Source organism: Danio rerio, chromosome 1 (genome assembly GCF_052040795.2).
Source record: "Danio rerio strain M-AB ecotype USA chromosome 1, GRCz13ab, whole genome shotgun sequence".
NCBI classification, from domain to species: domain Eukaryota; kingdom Metazoa; phylum Chordata; class Actinopteri; order Cypriniformes; family Danionidae; genus Danio; species Danio rerio.
Genome location: NC_141021.1, coordinates 20,611,540 through 20,632,479, shown reverse-complemented (window position 1 = coordinate 20,632,479; position 20,940 = coordinate 20,611,540). Strand labels below are relative to the sequence as shown.

At 33.6% G+C, this 20,940-nt stretch overlaps 1 protein-coding gene across 4 annotated transcripts in view; it reads left to right on the top strand.

The window, feature by feature from the left end:
* The window catches only part of ptprdb (protein tyrosine phosphatase receptor type Db), a 155,137-nt gene that overhangs the window by 110,423 nt on the left and 23,774 nt on the right, over positions 1-20,940 (top strand). The window contains exons 24-31 of one of the 4 annotated variants that reach the window (XM_087234882.1): positions 1,574-1,734; positions 3,662-3,673; positions 3,783-3,898; positions 4,040-4,078; positions 8,120-8,217; positions 12,525-12,648; positions 15,491-15,666; positions 19,255-19,278. In XM_087234882.1, coding sequence (XP_087091008.1) covers positions 1,574-1,734; positions 3,662-3,673; positions 3,783-3,898; positions 4,040-4,078; positions 8,120-8,217; positions 12,525-12,648; positions 15,491-15,666; positions 19,255-19,278 — 750 coding nt within the window. 4 annotated transcript variants of the gene reach the window in all.

Here is a 20,940-nt window from a genome sequence, read left to right as displayed (position 1 = left end):
CCTTTTTGCACAAATAAATCTAGTTAATCCAGAGAAATGGTTTTATTTCAGTTAGAGCAAATGTTGATGCAATTTGATTTATAAATCCTATTTTTAAAGCGCACCTATTTTACTTTTTTTACAAGGTGTTAGATAAGCATTTGGTGTCTCCGGAACGTGTCTGTAAAATTTCAGCTCAAAATACCCATCAGGGTATTTATTACAGCCTCCAGAATTTGGCCATTTTGGAGTACAGTGGAGCTGTTTTTGTAGCCTTTGGCTTTAAATTCAAATGAGCTGCTTCTCCCCGTCCACCGTTTCCATGTAAGTGTCTGCTTCTCATCATGCATTATGTCAGATAAACAGCAGTCAGTGATAGAGACAGACACAGATGAAGCTGAAATCCAGCTCATTAGTCAAAAATATCTAGTAAGTTTATTTCATATATTGTTGGTCACATATATAATTAATTCAAGCCTTTCTGAAATTATGAGTCACACACAAATGCCGTTTGCAGTACACACACATTTATGCACATTTTCTGACACCATACGGTCTTGGTAATTATAGCGGTTAAAAATTACATAGCAATTTTACTGTTTTTAATAAAACATGGTCTGTTTTAAAAGAGTTATCTTCCAGCAGGTGGAGATCAAATATTTTAAGATTAAAAAAAAGAGTTAATAAAGATAGAGATTGTGTAACATCATATTCGACAAAAGACAGTTTATGTGAACCTGCTGGTGAATGAGCAGCTAGCGATCTTCAAGCTGAAATCTATTGCTTTTCCTGCAGTTCCCGGATGTAATGTTGAATTTTAGCAGTCAAATTTGATCCACTGAATTTATGGAAGAAAATTATTTGAACTGAAATAAAATGAACTGAAAATTGCCCTTTGAACATTATACATCGTATTTTTAAAGGGTATTGAATATTTTGTAAGTGAAATCTGAAAATTGAATATGAATTATTGAATTTATAAGTATGAAAACATGTTTAAAATATTTTTAGCTGAAACCTTCACAGCTTAAATAAACAGATATGTTAAATTTCAGGACCTAAAAATACAAACCCTGGAATTCAAGTCATTAAAATGCAAGAACTTGTTAATACGGTGTATTATTTTTTTCAGTTTGTGCTATTCAACAAGCTTTTTAATTCAAGACTTTTGGCATTGATTTTGTTCCATAACAGTCATGTTTATGGCTTATTTATGACAAGTTATGCCATGGCAATGTCAAGTTGTCATGACCAAGACATCTCAAACAATGTCCTCTTTGCATTTAAATTAACAAAACTGAGTGAATGACACTTAATGACAGCTGTAATAAGCATGCATACATCTAATTCATATTCATGAAGTTTTATGTACTAATTAAAAAATTGTCATGAAAGTATTATGAGCAGCCCCTTCAAGTGTCAACCAAATGGATTTATTAAAAATAAAAAACACATGCAAATAAGCCATAAAGCATCTTATATTGTTGATATTGTGCTGTAAAAATAATTTACAGCACAAAAAAAATTATTATTTTTTTTTACATATTTGAAAATACAGTATATTTATGCTAATGTGCTGATCTTTGATTGACAGACTGTCTACTCCACAAGCCCATTCTCTGATGCGGTGCTCTTCTCTGATGTGGAGCCACAGCCAATCGTAGATGAGGAGGAGGGGCTTCTGTGGGTGGTTGGACCAGTGTTGGCTGTCATCTTCATCATCAGCATCGTCATCCTCATCCTCCTCTTTAAAAGGTGAGACAGACAAGACAAATCAGCAGAAAGTGAGATTTAATGAGTTGAACCACAGTTAAAGAGGATTTTAGATTAAATGACAAATGCACGATGCAGATATGTTCAGTGTTTCATTGCTGTAAGGCCTAAATTTCCTAATCCTTTAAAGTCTTTTAAAAGCGAGTTTTAAAATTTCAGTTGAAAAAAATTGAATATACATTTTATTAAATGTGCTACACTCTAAAATGAATTTGATTTAATCTGCTACTATAGAGCAGTGACGTGTGGTGAGGTTTTTGGCTGGTGAGGCACTGACTCTTTCTAAGTCAAGAGTCAGATTTACAAACATATTCACTCGATATATTTGCCAACTGCCAAATCTGTTTCATTTATAATACCAGCATTCTTTCTATACTCATGGCAGGTACATATTGAGCCAAAAATGCAAACTGTATAGCTATTAAATATCTCTCCCAAAAACACCCAGCTGTATGCTACAGACAGCTATAAGCAACACACAGCACCAGCACCAGCAAGTGCTGTGAGTGGATACACTCACTCTCTCTCTTTTTCATTCATTCACACACACACACACACACACACACACACACAAACACACACACACTCACACACACACACACACACACACGCACACACACACACACACACACACACACACACACAGTGTGATTGAAAGTCCACATTTAAGAAATTTTTGAGCTGATATCCTCGATTTTTGCAGTCAGTCAGAGCAAAACATAAAATAACTGACTCCTATTGAACTTTACTGCGTAGAAGAAGAGCAACCACTACACAAGAATAATGTGAGCTCACGTGCGCCCTCTTCAGTGCGGCAGAGCTACTGCCTGCCTCACCTCATGCCTTTTTAGTGCGGCTGTATGTCAGATCCTAACACTAAATACCAGATAGATACACATGAAATACATTATCTATTAAATGTAAAGTGAGGACGTATGTATAAAACATTTTAATAAAGCATTACATTGGTAGCATACTCTGAGTAAGCAAAAGGTGCTCGCTCAAGCCAGTTTGCAAGGGATTGCGCATTGAAGTGAGGCACAGCTCGGTGCTGCCTCAGCTCGCTTCCTACGCTGTAATTGAACAGAAGACACGCAAAATACAGCAATTTTGATTATAAAAATGATTTTAATCATTTGAATCATACAGAAATTGCATTTATAGCACACACGGTAAAAACTGCAGGGTCCCACACAATTAATTCATGTTGTTCCAACATAAATCGATCAAGTTAACTTTGTTAACAAATTTATGTGGATTGAACATAAAAAATTAGGTTGTCCCAATGAAATCCCAGTAATTGTGTTGTTTCAACTCATTTTAAATAAGTACTTTGAACAAGCAAAAATAAAAAAAGGATTTTTTTTGAGTGCAGATCAGTGTACAAATATTTATTTTATCATTAGTATACATGTCATGATGGTAGGTGAGGATCCCCTGACCACACGTCTCTCATTTAGACATTGTTAAAACAGGGTTTGCTGTTCATTTACTCACCCTCAGGCCATCCAAGATGTAGGCGACAAAAAGTTTTGCTAAAATTGTGCTCCTAAGATATTCGTAAAATGCAAGTCAATGGCTAAATTGTTTCCTGAGACTACTGATGATAAACTTAGGTATTATGAAACAATACAATTGATCGGCAAAAGAAACTGAGCATTATTTACTTGATAATTTCCTTTAATAACCACTACACGTTTTTTATTTATTTTTTATTTTTTTGTATGGCCTGAGGGTAAATAACTCTTTGGGTGAACTGTCCATTTAAATTTGAATAATTTAAAAGAATGATATGATAAAACTGAACAAAGAATGAGAGACATTTGATATCTTACTACTTCAGAAGCTGATTTCATTTATCCCTTATTCTTTTTTTTTCTGTCCTCGCCTTTATCTGCACGCCATCCAGCAAACCAGACAGGTCTGTGTATTATGTTTCTCTGTAAATCGCATTATGACCCAAATGCAATAGAAACTATTTCCTACTAAGTGAGTGTTGCTTTAATGCTCCTGCGCGTGTGATGTTACAGGAAGCGGGCAGAGTTGGAGGGCAGGAAGTGCAGCTTTCCCAGCAGCGGTAAAGCCATGAGTTCCCAGCATCCATCTGACCCCGTGGAGCTGCGCAGAATCAACTTCCCAACGGCTGGTAATATATTACTGATGAAAAGACCTATCACAAACACACACACGCAGGTACAGAGTGCTGAAGAGTCCACATTTTAGTCTTTGTGATGCACACACATGCACACGCTGACAATATCAACACAGTGTTGGTTTTCCTTTCTAGGTTTGCGAGCATCTATCATCGGTTATCGGCGGTTATCAAGTTAGTTGTGGTTTTTGGAGTCTATATTGACTGCTTAACCTCCATTCGAACATATGCAGTAACAGGATTGGCTTTTTCATGCTCTTAACTCGTTTGGCTTTTTCTGCTCTGACTTCATACACTCCTTCCATTGACTACTTATGATAACTAATGATATTTTCTCTCCCTAATCCTACTTCTAAACCCTTACATTTTTAAGACTGTGTACAGTGTTTATTAAGTTATTTCTGGTTGATTTCAGGTTTTAGTTTCTATAGGTAAGAATTTATCTGCAATATGCACATCCATAATATGTCTATAACCAGCTCTTTAAGGCATGCAAGACACTGCAGACAAAATCACAGTTTTGATAAATAAATAAATTTGAGAAAAGTTTTAGACTTCTTGACTTTTCATAAAAAGTTTCTTTCAGTCTAATGTAAAGCAAACGTCCAAAAATATCTATATTTTTAAGTGTTTATTTTGTTGTCACTCTTTTAGTCTGTTTGTAGAGTTTCAGTTATAGGTCGTATTTTAAAGGTTGTTTTTTGTCATGTTTTTCTCCTGCACTGAGACATTTCTGTGGCACTAGTTCATTTCAAACTGTTTTATTTCTATCTATTTTCTAAAGTTTTTTTTTTTTTTTTTTTTTACAGAGGGATATTTTAATACTTAATTTACATGATTATATACAAAATAAATGTGAAAATGTTCTAAAAAGAGAAATCTATAAGCCTCAAAAATATTACTAACTACATTTTCACATTTCTTTTATTAGGTTTTTACATAGAATATAAATTACAACATTCATTTTATAATTATCCTTCCATGTTGTTGTTAACCCAACCCCAAATAAACACTTCCCTCCCTCAACAGCCTATCAATTCTCCTTTAAAAAAACTAAAATATAATTAAGTAAAAATAAAAATAATAGTAATAATAAAGATAAATAAATGTAAAAAAAAAAATGAACAAAAACTGAAAAGGAATAGTAAATATGTATTCATATGTTATTGCTAGGCTCACACACAATCTGAACGCACAGAAAACTGCAAATTTTCACAGATTTTTAGCCCATCATTGAGTCTATTTATTTACTGTGTAAATGTGTGTATATTTATATTTATTCATTTTTAAATACATTCCACTAATATTATTGTGATATAATAACAGTTATATTAAAATGTTCATATGATTTGTTTACAATACAATACAAAGTAATATTTTCTGTCTTTTAATAGATATATTATACAAGAGACTTGCCTTGTTTACTAAATAAGTGGATCTAATTGAATTTGCATTAAATACAAGTTTTAAAAATTACTATTTTTAAATTTCATATATTAAGATTTTAGTTATGATACTCCTTAAATTATTCTCCATAAATCCACAGATTTTTTACAAAAGTCTCCGCAGAAATAGAGACAATGTCTGCAGATTCAGTCTGGCCCTAGTTATTGCTCAGCTTATGAATCAAGAGAGTTAGCCAACAGATAATTTAAAAAGGGGCGCCACAACCTGTCAAGAGTCTTTAAAGAACCAGTAAGTGTAGTAACACGTCTTTTATTTATGCATTAAAAGAGGGTGGCAAGACATGTTTTCACTTTAAAGGGATGAGATGTCTTGCTAGTAAAGTAACAAAATACATTTTTACAAGAATATTTAACATCGGGTGTTAAGATTTTGGTGCAAATTAATGCATATTTAACTAAATAATGCATATATTTCAGGCACCATAATCTAAACACTTAATGAAGTCATGTTCAAAATGCTTGTAAATTCTGCAGTATCTTGCCTTAAACAGGGACATAAAAGAGATCCATTTGATGTAGTTATAGTAAAGAATACAGTATTAACCATTGCTGGTGTGTGGAAAACCATTGTGTTAACCTGTGCTGATCTGGGACTTCATTGAACCGGCAGGGATTGCAGACATGAAATGAACTCTTCTTCTCAGTTATATTCTAAATGCAGTAATATTGATTTTTGCTTTAAGTTTAATTTGATCTGATTCAGCAGTTTCATTGTGCATTTCATCTTGCTTAGTATTTCTGACTGTATTGTAATCTATACTCTCCCACGCACCGATTCAATATAGTTTTGATTTCATATTTAGAGATTCTAGAGTGGGACGTGTATTATTTACTTAAGTGGAAACTTTTAAGTGCCCTGTGCCGACAAACCCTTCCCACAGGCACTAAAAATATCATGAAGTGATATTCTGTGAGGCTGTTTGCTTTAATAAATAAAACATTTGTGTATAGTCTTTATATTTTATGTTATTATTTAATTATATAATTCGAAATGATTATAGTTGCCAATTGCCTCAACCAGTTTTTAGTATTTTATTATTAGTAGTATTAGTAGTAGTAGTAGTAGTTGTTGTATTAGTATTAATAATAAATAAGTCTGTAATTAACTGTCCTCTTAAAAGTAACAAGCCAAGTGGCTTCCTAATTAGGCACATTTATCCATAAATATTAGTATATTTGGAACATTGTTGATTGTTACACAACAAATTATATAGTAAAACCATGGGTCACACATTATTTTGATGGTTCATTTGTTGAATTTAAGTTACATTGCATCTACATGCCAACTAATTCTCATTAGATGATAAGTAGACTGTTAGCTTGGGGTTAGGGTTGAAGTTAGGGGTTGACGTACTTGCTAAGTTTCTTATAGTAAGTTAAATGTCTGTTTAGCAGCACTATCAACAGGTATTGAGCAGACAGTCTACTAATACTCAAATAGACCATCAAAATAAAGTGTTACCAAACCATGTACAGTACAAACTATAATTAAAACAATACCTAAAAACTAAGTCATACTGTATGATACCTTTTATGAACCACTTTTTTTTACTTTAGAAAACACTGCAAAATAAGGTTTTATCTGATTTCACCATCATATTCAACACTTAATTAATAAAGACATTTAAATTATTAACAAAGAAATTCAAAGTTTTATATTGTTAGTAATATTTTAAGATGAACATTTCCTATTCTTTTCTATCATAGAAAAACCATATCAAGATGGATCAAATGGCTTTTGAATGATGCTAATCTCTCATCACTGTATATCACAGAATTATATTCGCTTATGAAGTTAAGAAAATTCATACAGTATATTCAATCATAAAACCTCAACATTTAATATGTAGAGTAACAAATATGCAGTACTGTACCTTTTTTGTGTTGTTGTTGTTTATTTTGGGCCTCCAAATTCTCGTTTCATTATATATGATCCATACAAGCTCGAAGTTTTAAATGCGATACTCAAAAATTCTATAGATATCAATAAAAGGTTCCATTCATTTTATTGATGTATGCAGTTGAAGTCAAAATGATTAGCTCTCCTCCGATTATTTTTCTTTTTTTAATATTTCCCAAATTATCTTTAATAGAGCAAGTATCACAGTATGTTTAATAGAGCAAGCCATTTTTCACAGTATTTTCTATTAAAAAAAAATTTCTTCTGGCGAAAGTCTTATTTGTTTTATTTATCCAGAATAAAAGTAGTTTAGATTTTTAAAAACCATTTTAAGGTCAATATTATTAGCTTCAAATGTCTACAGAACAGCCACTGTTATACAGTAACTTGCCTAATTACCCTAACTTGCGTACTTAACCTAATTAATCTAGGTAAGCCTTTAGCTGAATACTAGTATCTTGAAAAAATATCTAGTAAAATATGATGTACTTTCTACTTGGCACAGATAAAAGAAATCAGTTATTAGAAATTAGTTATCAAACTGTTATGTTTATAAATGTTGTTGGAGAAAAAAAATCTCTTTGTTACACAGAATTAGGGACAAAAAAATAAACAAATTGAAATTTAACAGGAGAGCTAATAATTCTGACTTCAACTGTATTCTAACAGTTAATTTAACTTTGGTGACATTATTTTCACAATTGTCCTCCTTAAAACATACACTCATAAATCCTACTGCTAAACCATGGATGAGATCATTAACACTCCCTCACCGTGCTCAGATTAGTCAATCTAGTATCAGCCTCACAGTGTGACGTGATCAGTGTGTTTTTGTGCTGTGATTGACAGGCATGACCAGCCACCCGCCAGTGTCCGTCTCTGAACTGCCCGCTCACATAGAGAGGATGAAGGCCAATGACAGCCTGAGGTTCTCTCAAGAGTATGAGGTCAGATCTCTAAACACACACACACACATTCACACACACCAGCACACATAATTTCACACCTCCGGATGTAGATTGAATGCATCTGTTACACCCTAATAGATTTCTTACACTGTAAAAAAAAAATGCTGGGTTTCAAACAATTGATTTGTGTAGAGAGAATGTGAAGGAATTAAGTTGACTTGTTAGTTTTTACAAATTTAAGTAGAAATTAAAATTCCCAACTAAAACCTCAAGAATTGTGTTTTTAGTTCAGTTTAAATAATGTAAGTAGTTTGAACAAACAGCAAACATAATTTTTTTTAGTGTAGACAAAGAACTTAGAATCACTAAGAGGCGACACTCAATAGAACATTCCATTGCAACAGCAGCACCAAGCAACATCCCCACGATTTCGCCATTTTGGCTTCCGCAGCTGCTTTGTATTTTATTTGTTTGTTTATTCATTTATTTAAAAAGGACATTAAAGCTGAAAAACAATCCGAAAGGTGCCAATACAACACTTACAATCACAAGACTGGTGATCATCAGCACTTTTAATACTGTATTTTAGAGACGTAATGTTTAATATATTGACTATACTTATTTTCTTGGAACTGTCATGTTATGGGGGGAGTGTCGGAGGAAGAAAAGAGGCTTGGTGTGGGAGTGTCTATTTGGGCGCGCTAAATTTCAGAGTCAAAACACACAACCACAGCGGACAATGTGACTGTGTTTACATGGACATCTGTAGTCGAATTATTTGCCAAATTATTAAATGGTGGACTTTAACTGCAGTTTGGCTCTTTCATTCAGGGAATTCATACATGTCCCTCCCGACAAACGTGATATTTAATTTGAGGAGCTGCTCTAAGCGTGTATTTTTCATGCAGTGTTTGATACCGCACGGCGAATGAGAAAAAAAAAACTCTGCATTTCCCGGAAACTTAGATGCACACGGCAGGTAGCGTCAGAAAGCGTTATTCCGCGTTATTATAAGCGTTATTATAAAGTGTGTTATTCCGGTCACAAAATCCAACACGAGGTTATAGTTTGGTTGTAACTGTTAGTGCTAACTATTGCACTCGGTGCAATAGTTTGTTTGATACGAATAAAATACGAACTGAATAAACAAAGAGCACTGGTCGCTCACTTACCAAATCTGTAGAGACAGGACAATCCACAGCAACTAGAGCCGCGTCTTTATTTAGAGGAGACTACAATCTGGATCTCAGCGTTTGCAGATGAGAACAGCTCTCAGGTAAACAATAATCCTCCTTAGACACGTAAGTTATTGTTGTCGAGCGTCGCGTACACTGTTAATCCACGCGTGAGTCTGCGCTCTCACAGAGAGAAAATGAAAACAAAACTTAACTGCAGCAAACTAAAAAAGCAACACTTCACGCTTGTTTTGCCAATACAACGTGGCGTCTCTGCCGTCTACACTGTGACAGTAATGAATATTAATGAAGTTGCACAATAGAGCACGCTGATTGGTTTGAACCAAGCCTTACTCATGCACTAATGCAACACACTGTAAGATGTAATAAGACTCACTCTGGCACAGACGCCCAGTCTGCACGCTGGAATACAACGCTATTATGTCATGACCGTGACGCAGCTTCAAAAATTCGTTTCAAACTGGAAGTACGAATTTGCTTGAAATAACGCAAAAACAACCAATTTACACTTTTTAGTGAGATATAGGTGTCCTAATAGTGTTTTTAGCAGTGTGGGACACATATACGACTGTCAACAGCTCAAAAAATGTTTTTGGTGTTTCGTGACCCTTTAAATTACTTTCATTTTAGAGTTTACACTTCTAGCATACAAATTAATACTGACATGTTAAATTAAATTAACATGACTTTCAAAAAGGGATGTTGATAAGTGTCAGTAAACTTTTTGTTGCAGAACTTTTCTTTTCTTCTAAAATATGTTAATATATTATATCATTATAAATATGTCTTCTAATGTGAATCCAATGAACACATATGGGTAATTCTGAAGAGGATGGTGCGTTCAGGGACGGTGCGTGCATAGAGGCGACCTGGGCGGCTGCCTTGGCCAGGAGAATAGTGAGCGAACCCCTCGATCTTCACTTTCATCCACTACACCCACACTCTCCTTCACGGTCCTCGCTTTCATCAGCAAACCAGTCACTTTCTTTTTCACTTTCGGGTTGAGGGTGGTGTGTTTGCCGTTTGCCTAGAGCGCCAGTTCACATGCAAAGGCCCTGCTTGTGTTTAACATGCAAAGAAATTTTGATAAGACCAAGTACGCGCTTTTAGAAGGAAAGTTTCAGTATAAAACAATTAATGTGGCATCACCAGGCTGTCCTGCGTTTCCTCCAGAGTTTTATGCAATTTCGGGTGTTTTATTTTTAATCTTTAGAATTTAACTGCAGTTCAGCAGTTCACTCTCATTCAGCATATTTTCATTCAGGATGTTTTAATGGAATTTGATACAGCATGGCGAACAGAAAGAAAAACCTTCGCATTTTGGTACTCGCATGATACTTTAAGGTAATCAAAAATCGCTGTTTAGATGGTAGACTCTTAATCAGTGTTATCTTAATCATAAAAGCGTAGTATTAGTGTTTATGTAAATGTACTGTAGTGAAAGTGGCAGATGAAGTCGCAAGCTGTCAAAGACAGCCCATTCTCTGCCTTTAAGTTACTTCCATGATCCTTTACATTTCATAAGTTTAACATTGCTGTGTCAGAATCCTTGCTTGTAAAATAGTCATACTTTAGAACCCAACTTGATGAACACGATCGTGCATGTTGATAAATCTGAAGGGATCCCTCCCTCGCTCACCGGGTCCACTGTAATACGCGAGTTGTCTCTGTGTGTGTGTGTGTGTGTGTGTGTGTGTGTGTGTGTGTGTGTGTGTGTGTGTGTGTGTGTGTGTGTGTGTGTGTGTGTGTGTGTGTGTGTGTGTGTGTGTGTGTGTGTGTGTGTGTGTGTGTGTGGTCCACTTAGAATCCAACATGTAAATCATTTTTGTTTGTTATTGGCATTGGTTGTTTGAAATTCAAATGGCACTTAAATGCCTGTGTTTTTATTTCTGTAATAAATACAGCGTTTTGATTAACGTTTTTTAATCATTTGACAGCCCTATATATATATATATATATATATATATATATATATATATATATATATATATATATATATATATATATATATATATATATATATATAAACATACATACATACATATTTAACTCAATATATCAATTCATTCTATCTAATGATATTTATTCGTGCTGTTGTTGTATTGTAGTTTTCATTCCCATATGTCTGCCATGTGACATAGGCGGCATCTAGTGGCTGTTTCCCAAATAACAACAGAGTGTCGCCTCTTGATGATTCTATGCTCTTTGGTGTAGATAAACACCCGTATCACTTTTAAATAGTTTTTTTTTTTACCTCTGGGTTTCTATACAATAAGATCTTTGTGCAAATTTGGTTTCACATTACATTGTATTAGCAAAGTTGGAGCTCTTTTTAAAAAAATAAAACAAAGTTCCTGCTCATAGACTAGTGGTACTGTGCTCCGACATATATATCACAGAAGTGCTCACAGCGACCCGAGTTTGATTCCCGGCTTAATGTTTTTTGCCAATCCTTCCCTTCTCTCTGCTCCTAATACTTTCCTATCTGAAATCTTTACTGTTCTATATAATAAAAGTGAAACCCCTAAATAAATAAATAAATTAATTAAATTAAATTAATAAATAAATAATTAAAACAAGGCTTGTTTATATATCCTATTTAAAAATATTTTTGGGGACAACTTAATTGTTTTATGTTTAATCCACCTAAATTTGTAAAAACATTCAAGTAACCTTAATTGATCTGTGTTGTGATAATATGAAGGAATTGTGTAGATCTCATCATTTAATATCGTAAAGATTATTATGCTTTGACAAAATATTAAATAAAATTACTTGGAAAAAATTAACCCCAACACATTATAATTTTTTATAAATTTGTACTTCCTCCCATTATGTTTGAATTAAAAAAAAATGTTCGTATCCTAACAATGTTATATTAGCACATTTACATTACCGAATATTACATTAATCAATATAACATAGTAAAAAATTTGCTGTATACTGTACAATGTCCATATTCACTGTCTGAAAAAATGTATGTACAGCTTAAATTTCAAAGAGCGGTGTACTCATTTATGCTGGACACTGTAGTATTGCATGCTGTCAGTTCTTTTTCTTTTTTTGTATTTCATTGCATAGGCCATGTGATGTTCGTAACGTGTGAAGTTCAGTGTGATGTGTAATTCATAATGTGCTTCCCTCTTGTAGTCTATTGATCCAGGGCAGCAGTTCTCCTGGGAACACTCTAACCTTGAGATTAACAAGCCAAAGAACAGATATGCCAACGTCATCGCCTACGACCACACCAGAGTCGCCCTCACCAACACTGATGGTGAGTGTCTGTGTGTGAACTCAGTATTTCGACAGTTTCTGTACTTAATCATAAGAAATAGCACATTTTCTAATTTTTGAGAGGCGTTACAATAAGAGATCAGCTGTGGGAAAGTTACACATTTACTTTTATTGCATCATTGACTATTGTTTTACTTGTTATCTGGAAGTGTTTGAATGCTTGTGTTGTTTTACATTTATTAAAACTGAAAATGTTGCTAGTATACTTATTTAATTAGTATCAAAATAAAGTTTAGCCTCAATGAAATTAGTTTTTGGTAAAAACTTATCTAGTCAGCATCAGCACTATGAAATAGATTATAGTGATAAAGTTAGAAATAATACAAATAAAAATAAAGGCAATGAATATGGTAATAATGTATAAACAGTTGTAAATGTAAAATAGCATGTGCTACAGTAATTTGCTTAAATATTTAAGGGATAGTTCGCCAAAAAATTTTAATTTACTCAACATTTAATCACCGTCATTTGTAGGAGTGTCAAAATTAATAGCTTCTTCAGTGCACCGCGATGCAGACTCGGACAATTAGGTATCAGTTCAGTAATAGTCAAAACCAGTTATTGTGTACTGACGTCATTTATCTCATATGCGCTATGTCGTTGTAGCTTACTATGGCGAGGGAGGCAAGCGCGGGAATCTACAACGCTCCAACTACTTAAAAACGCAGAAGCTGTGCACAATTTCACTGCGTGTGAGTTTTCTGGACAGTCTTTTCCTGACACTTACAACAGAAGCCCCTATTTCCCTGCAGTTGAGAGAATGAAAGTAAACTCTCTCTCTCTCACTGTGGCTCATTTGACGTACTGGCATGACTTTTCCTGTCCTCTCGGCTGTTACAGCAATACTTCTGGATACAGACACGAGCGCATGTCTGCAGAGTTTTCTATACCTTGTCTATCATGGATCCGCTGTGATCGCTGCTGCTGTGTATCAGTGTCACTCATGTGTGAAGAGCGCCAGCGTGTTAGAGCCAGTCGCAGCCCTTTCTGTTGAGCGCGTGATCAATCAAAGGGGTGTAAGAACTTGGTAGACAAGGCTCAGAAAGCGAGCAGGATATTTATATTTGTTTATCTGCTATAAATGCCTGTGTTGTTTAAAGGCACAGTGTATATATCTGACTGTTTGTATTAAAGGACAAAATTGTATTACAATTAGTATATAAATATATTTATACATTTTAATACAAGAATTGCTGTGCTGTGAAAGAAAAAATATAATTGTGTATGGAAAGCATCGTCAATGCACCGTGTGGCGAGATATCGAATTCAACCAAATCGATGGCATGATAATCGTAACCGAACCGAACCAGTGTAGGTTCACACCTCTAGTCATTTGGTTTTAAATAGAGCTGCACAATATATTGTTTCAGCATTGATATCGCAATGTAATCATTCGCAATAGTCACATTGCGAGTATATTGAATGTTGAGCCTGGATTATAATTTATCATTTTGCCAGTGTTTTTTGAGACCTGTGAGTGTGTAAGGGTTTTAAAAGCATTCAGGCATAAGAAAATGTTTGTAACAATAAATAACAAATAATTTTATTAAAATGTTTATAAAACAAAAACTATACATTATTATTTTACATTTGATTATTCAATTACTTATTTAATTAGCATATTTCCCTTTATTGAATTTATCTATGCTTGTAGTTTATTATATTTTATGCACTCCTCTACAGAATCGTCCCAATCAGTCTAGAATATAGATTCTTTACAAACATTTATTCCACTCATTTAGTGAAATTGTATTCATATCGCAATGTACATTTGAAGTCAGAATTATTAGCCCCATTTATTTTTTCCCCAAGTTTTGTTTAACAGAGAAATTTTTAAACACATTTTTTTAAACATATTAGTTTAAATAACTCATTTCTAAAAACTGTTTTTTTAATCTTTGCCATGATGACAGTAAATAATATTTGACTAGATATTTTTCAAGATACTTCTGTAGAACTTAAAGTGACGTTTAAAGGATTAACTAGGACAATTAGGTAAACTAGGCAGGTTAGGGTAATTAGGCAAGTTATTGTATAATGATGGTGTGTTATGTTGACTATCAGAAAAAAATAGCTTAAAGAAGCTAATAATTTTGACCTCAAAAGGGTTTTTTTAAAAATTAAAACTGCTTTTATTCTAGCCGAAATAAAACACATAAGACTTTTTCCAGAAGAAAATATATTTTTGGACATACTACGAAAATTTCCTTGCTCTTTTAAACATCATTTGCAAAATATTTAAATAAGAAAAAAATATTCAAAGGGGGCTAATAATTCGGACTTCATTTTTATATTGCAGAATATATATATATTTTTTTTAAATGTAATTTTTCCAATATTGTGCAGCCCTAGTTTCAAACATTTATATGGTTCTTTTTTCTTTTTTTTCCTGTGGAACCAAAAAGTAGATATGTTTAAGAACATTTTTCAAAATACCTTTGTTTGTGTACATCATAACTATGAAGCTCAAACAGGTCTGAAACAAATCAAGGATAAGTAATAGATGACAGAATTTTAATTTTAACTTCACTTACCCCGGATGTCTTGTATTCTAGTATATTTTTAATTATTTGATTTGTGCTGCCACTACTTAGTTTTGAATAAAGTGGCATTATATCTCTTATTTATACCCATTAAAAGTTATGACAAGAATAATTAGTAAAAAAAAAAAATCTAAAATCTGTGAAGTCTGTCTAGTAAATGTCATAGACAACCTTAAACATCAGGAAGTAGTTGATTTTCTTTCACATTTTGTTACAACATTACAACCAAATAGGCCATCAAAATGAATTAACTTTTTGTCAATCCTTCTGGTTTTGTAGGTGTTGCTGGTGGTGACTACATTAATGCCAACTTCATAGATGGCTACCGCAGACAGGGTGCTTACATCGCCACCCAGGGGCCCATGCCAGACACGTTTAGTGACTTCTGGAGAATGGTGTGGGAACAACACACAGCGAATGTCATTATGATCACCAAACTTGAAGAGAAATCGAGGGTGAGAGCACTAAATCATACACACACAGACATACCACACACATGTGGCTATGATTTGCAGACATACTGTGAATTTCCATACATAGACAAACAAGCTCTGTTCCAAAACCTAGTGTACATTAAAGCTGTCTACATATAGGCAGCGTCTAGACTAAAATAAATGAACTCTGCATGCGTGACTAATCGGAAAGCCATAAACATAAACAGGCTTTAGTAATTTTAAGCTGTAGAAGGAAACAAATTACCAGTAGAGACCCTCAGGGACCATTGCAGTTTCTATAAAAATCAATACAACTGCCATTATAACCTTCACAACAATTCAAATTCAGTAAATATTTTTATTGTCTGTCTGTCTGTCTGTCTGTCTGTCTGTCTGTCTGTCTGTCTGTCTGTCTGTCTGTCTGTCTGTCTGTCTGTCTGTCTGTCTGTCTGTCTATCTATCTATCTATCTATCTATCATCTGTCTGTCTGTCTCTGTCTGTCTGTCTATCATCTATCTGTCCGTCCATCAGTCCATCTATCTATCTATCTATCTATCTATCTATCTATCTATCTATCTATCTATCTATCTATCTATCTATCTATCTATCTATCTATCTATCTATCTATCTATCTATCTATCTCTCTGTCTGTCTGTCTATCTATCTATCTATCTATCTATCTATCTATCATCTGTCTGTCTGTCTCTGTCTGTCTGTCTATCATCTATCTGTCCGTCCATCAGTCCATCTATCTATCTATCTATCTATCTATCTATCTATCTATCTATCTATCTATCTATCTATCTATCTATCTATCTATCTATCTATCTATCTATCTATCTATCTATCTATCTATCTATCTATCTATCTATCTCTCTGTCTGTCTGTCTATCTATCTATCTATCTATCTATCTATCTATCATCTGTCTGTCTGTCTCTGTCTGTCTGTCTATCATCTATCTGTCCGTCCATCAGTCCATCTATCTATCTATCTATCTATCTATCTATCTATCTATCTATCTATCTATCTATCTATCTATCTATCTATCTATCTATCTATCTATCTATCTATCTATCTATCTATCTATCTATCTATCTATCTATCTCTCTGTCTGTCTGTCTATCTATCTATCTGTCTGTCTGTCTGTCTGTCTGTCTGTCTGTCTGTTTATCTATCTATCTATCTATCTATCTATCTATCTATCTATCTATCTATCTATCTATCTATCTATCTGTCTGTCTGTCTGTCTGTCTGTCTGTCTGTCTGTCTGTCATCTGTCTGTCTGTCTGTCTGTCTGTCTGTCTCTGTCTGTCTCTGTCTGTCTATCTATCTATCTATCTATCTATCTATCTATCTATCTATCTATCTATCTATCTATCTATCTATCTATCTATCTGTCTGTCTGTCTGTCTGTCTGTCTGTCTGTCTGTCTGTCTGTCTGTCTGTCTGTCTGTCTGTCTGTCTGTCTGTCTATCTATCTATCTATCTATCTATCTATCTATCTATCTATCTATCTATCTATCTATGTATCTGTCTGTCTGTCTGTCTGTCATCTGTCTGTCTGTCTGTCTCTGTCTGTCTATTTATCTGTCTATATTATCTATCTATCTATCTATCTATCTATCTATCTATCTATCTATCTATCTATCTATCTATCTATCTATCTATCTATCTATCTATCTATCTATCTATCTATTTCTCTATCTATCTGTCTGTCTGTCTGTCTGTCTGTCTGTCTGTCTGTCTGTCTGTCTCTGTCTGTCTGTCTGTCTATCTATCTATCTATCTATCTATCTATCTATCTATCTATCTATCTATCTATCTATCTATCTATCTATCTATCATCTGTCTGTCTGTCTCTGTCTGTCTGTCTATCATCTATCTGTCCGTCCATCAGTCCATCTATCTATCTATCTATCTATCTATCTATCTATCTATCTATCTATCTATCTATCTATCTATCTATCTATCTATCTATCTATCTATCTATCTATCTATCTATCTATCTATCTATCTATCTCTCTGTCTGTCTGTCTATCTATCTATCTATCTATCTATCTATCTATCTATCTATCTATCTATCTATCTATCTATCTATCTATCTATCTATCATCTGTCTGTCTGTCTCTGTCTGTCTGTCTATCATCTATCTGTCCGTCCATCAGTCCATCTATCTATCTATCTATCTATCTATCTATCTATCTATCTATCTATCTATCTATCTATCTATCTATCTATCTATCTATCTATCTATCTATCTATCTATCTATCTCTCTGTCTGTCTGTCTATCTATCTATCTATCTATCTATCTATCTATCTATCATCTGTCTGTCTGTCTCTGTCTGTCTGTCTATCATCTATCTGTCCGTCCATCAGTCCATCTATCTATCTATCTATCTATCTATCTATCTATCTATCTATCTATCTATCTATCTATCTATCTATCTATCTATCTATCTATCTATCTATCTATCTATCTATCTATCTATCTATCTATCTATCTATCTCTCTGTCTGTCTGTCTATCTATCTGTCTGTCTGTCTGTCTGTCTGTCTGTCTGTCTGTCTGTCTGTCTGTTTATCTATCTATCTATCTATCTATCTATCTATCTATCTATCTATCTATCTATCTATCTATCTGTCTGTCTGTCTGTCTGTCTGTCTGTCTGTCATCTGTCTGTCTGTCTGTCTGTCTGTCTCTGTCTGTCTCTGTCTGTCTATCTATCTATCTATCTATCTATCTATCTATCTATCTATCTATCTATCTATCTATCTATCTATCTATCTATCTATCTATCTATCTATCTATCTATCTATCTATCTATCTATCTATCTATCTGTCTGTCTGTCTATCTATCTATCTATCTATCTATCTATCTATCTATCTATCTATCTATCTATCTATGTATCTGTCTGTCTGTCTGTCTGTCATCTGTCTGTCTGTCTGTCTCTGTCTGTCTATTTATCTGTCTATTTATCTATCTATCTATCTATCTATCTATCTATCTATCTATCTATCTATCTATCTATCTGTCTGTCTGTCTGTCTGTCTGTCTGTCTGTCTGTCTCTGTCTGTCTGTCTGTCTATCTATCTATCTATCTATCTATCTATCTATCTATCTATCTATCTATCTATCTATCTATCTATCTATCTATCTATCTGTCTCTCTGTCTGTCTGTCTATCTATCTGTCTGTCTGTCTGTCTGTCTGTCTGTCTGTCTGTCTGTCTATCTATCTATCTGTCTGTCTGTCTGTCTGTCTGTCTGTCTCTCTGTCTGTCTGTCTGTCTGTCTCTCTGTTTTTCTGTCTGTCTTTTTTTTATTAGCGTTAGCTATTTAGGCACCCCACCAAACACATTATACTAACTAATAACTGTTATCCTTCATCTAGAAACTAATAAGATTTTGGAGCAGAACTTCTGAGACACTTTAACTAATAATACAACTCATAAGAATACACACACACACACACACACTCACACAAGAAAACTAACCCTTCTAAGCGTATTTGATGAAACACAGCATTGATATGATTTTCCATGTGAGTCTTGTTGTGTGGTATTACGGAGCAGAGTAAGTCTTATGCTGTTTGTCTATTACTCTCCAGATGCCTTCGTATTTCTTCTCCAAGGCAAGACGTCTCACTTGGCTAATTAGAGCACTCGCACTTTCACTTGACTGGTTGATATTCCGTGTCTCACCTCTTTCCTCCTTGTTAACTCTGCCTCATCCCTTCTTTACACCTACTCTCTTTTTCTGATCTGTCTCTTCTCGCTTCCTTTTTCCCCTCACTGACTTCAGAGACACATTTTGCCAAAGTGTAACTTGATGTTTTGATATTTTTGGCTGGTTATCACACTATCACTGCATGCTGAAATGTACTCTCCATGGTTGTGTCTCAGTTCATTTCCTAGTTCCCTTTGCATAGAAATTAGTGGAAAATTGGTTTAAAAAGCTCCTTTCTAGGGAGTGAACGCAGGGTTTAATGAAGAGGTTTTCAAACAATGGTGGAGGGAGTCAGGGGAAAGGCTTGTAATGTTTTGAGCACATGGCTCTTCATCAGTCTGCTCGAAGCGTTACATGCTTTGTGTCAGCCTTTTTAATTTAATAAATTTGCATTTTTGCTGTGGTGTTGTCACCTTTTTAAATATATAATTTGCACTTTCTGCGTTTTGGCTGAGCACCCAGTTAAAAGTGATGTGCGTGCTTTTGTACATTTGTTCATTGAAAAAGTGCATAGAAAATTGTAAATACAAAAAGCTATTATGAATGATCATTTTAAATGCTAAATTAGTTTTTAAATAAAAAATCAAAGCATTTATAAATAGGCATACACACGTTAGTATCAAAGAAAGAAAAAAACAAATAAAGCTTTGTCAAAACAATATAGTAATTATAAAATAATATGTTAATGCAAGAACTATGATTAAATTAGATTCAAGTATATAATTATTCAACATTTGAGACAACTAATAAAAAATAAATCAAGGGTGCTTGGATCCATACAATCGATGTGTGTTGAGACAACATGAAGAAATTAAGTTCACTTATTAGGTTTTACAAATTGAAGTCGATTGAATATAAAAAATTATGTTGTCCCAAAAAACTCAAGAATTGTGTTGTTTAAACTGATTTTAAATAAGTAGTTTAAAAAAAAATTTTTTTTGAGTGTAGATTAAAACAAATAAATCCCAATTAAACGAAATGATGCGAGTTCATCAAAATAAGTAAACAACTATTTAAATAAATAAATAGGGGACCATCCTGAGCAGTGTTGGGTGTAATTAGTTACACAGTAATTTGTTTCTGTAATTATACATTTGCAGAATAACTCGCTTTTAGGCTAGTTTGGCAGATGATTACACATACTTTAGTTAACTTATTAGTTTATACAAATTTAATTGGATTGGACATAAAACAATTAAGTTGCCCTTAAAGATTTGTTGTTTCAGCTCAATTTAAGTAAGTTTGAACAAACAGCAAACATCTTTTTTTTTTAATGTAGAAAGTTATTCAAAATAAGTAAACAGATAATTTTGCTTTTATATATATATATATATATATATATATATATATATATATATATATATATATATGTTTAAAAAAATAAGTGTTGTTGATTTTTTTAAATAAAGCTAAAAGACCCTGTCAAATTAAAAGAATTACACGTTTAATTTTTATTCTGTATGCTTTGAGATTTAGCAGGATTTTAGGAAGTATTAAGTCAAGTAATAAGTAATTACATTTCTTATTTAGTCATTGAGTTGCCTTTCAGACAAAGTAATTAGGAAAT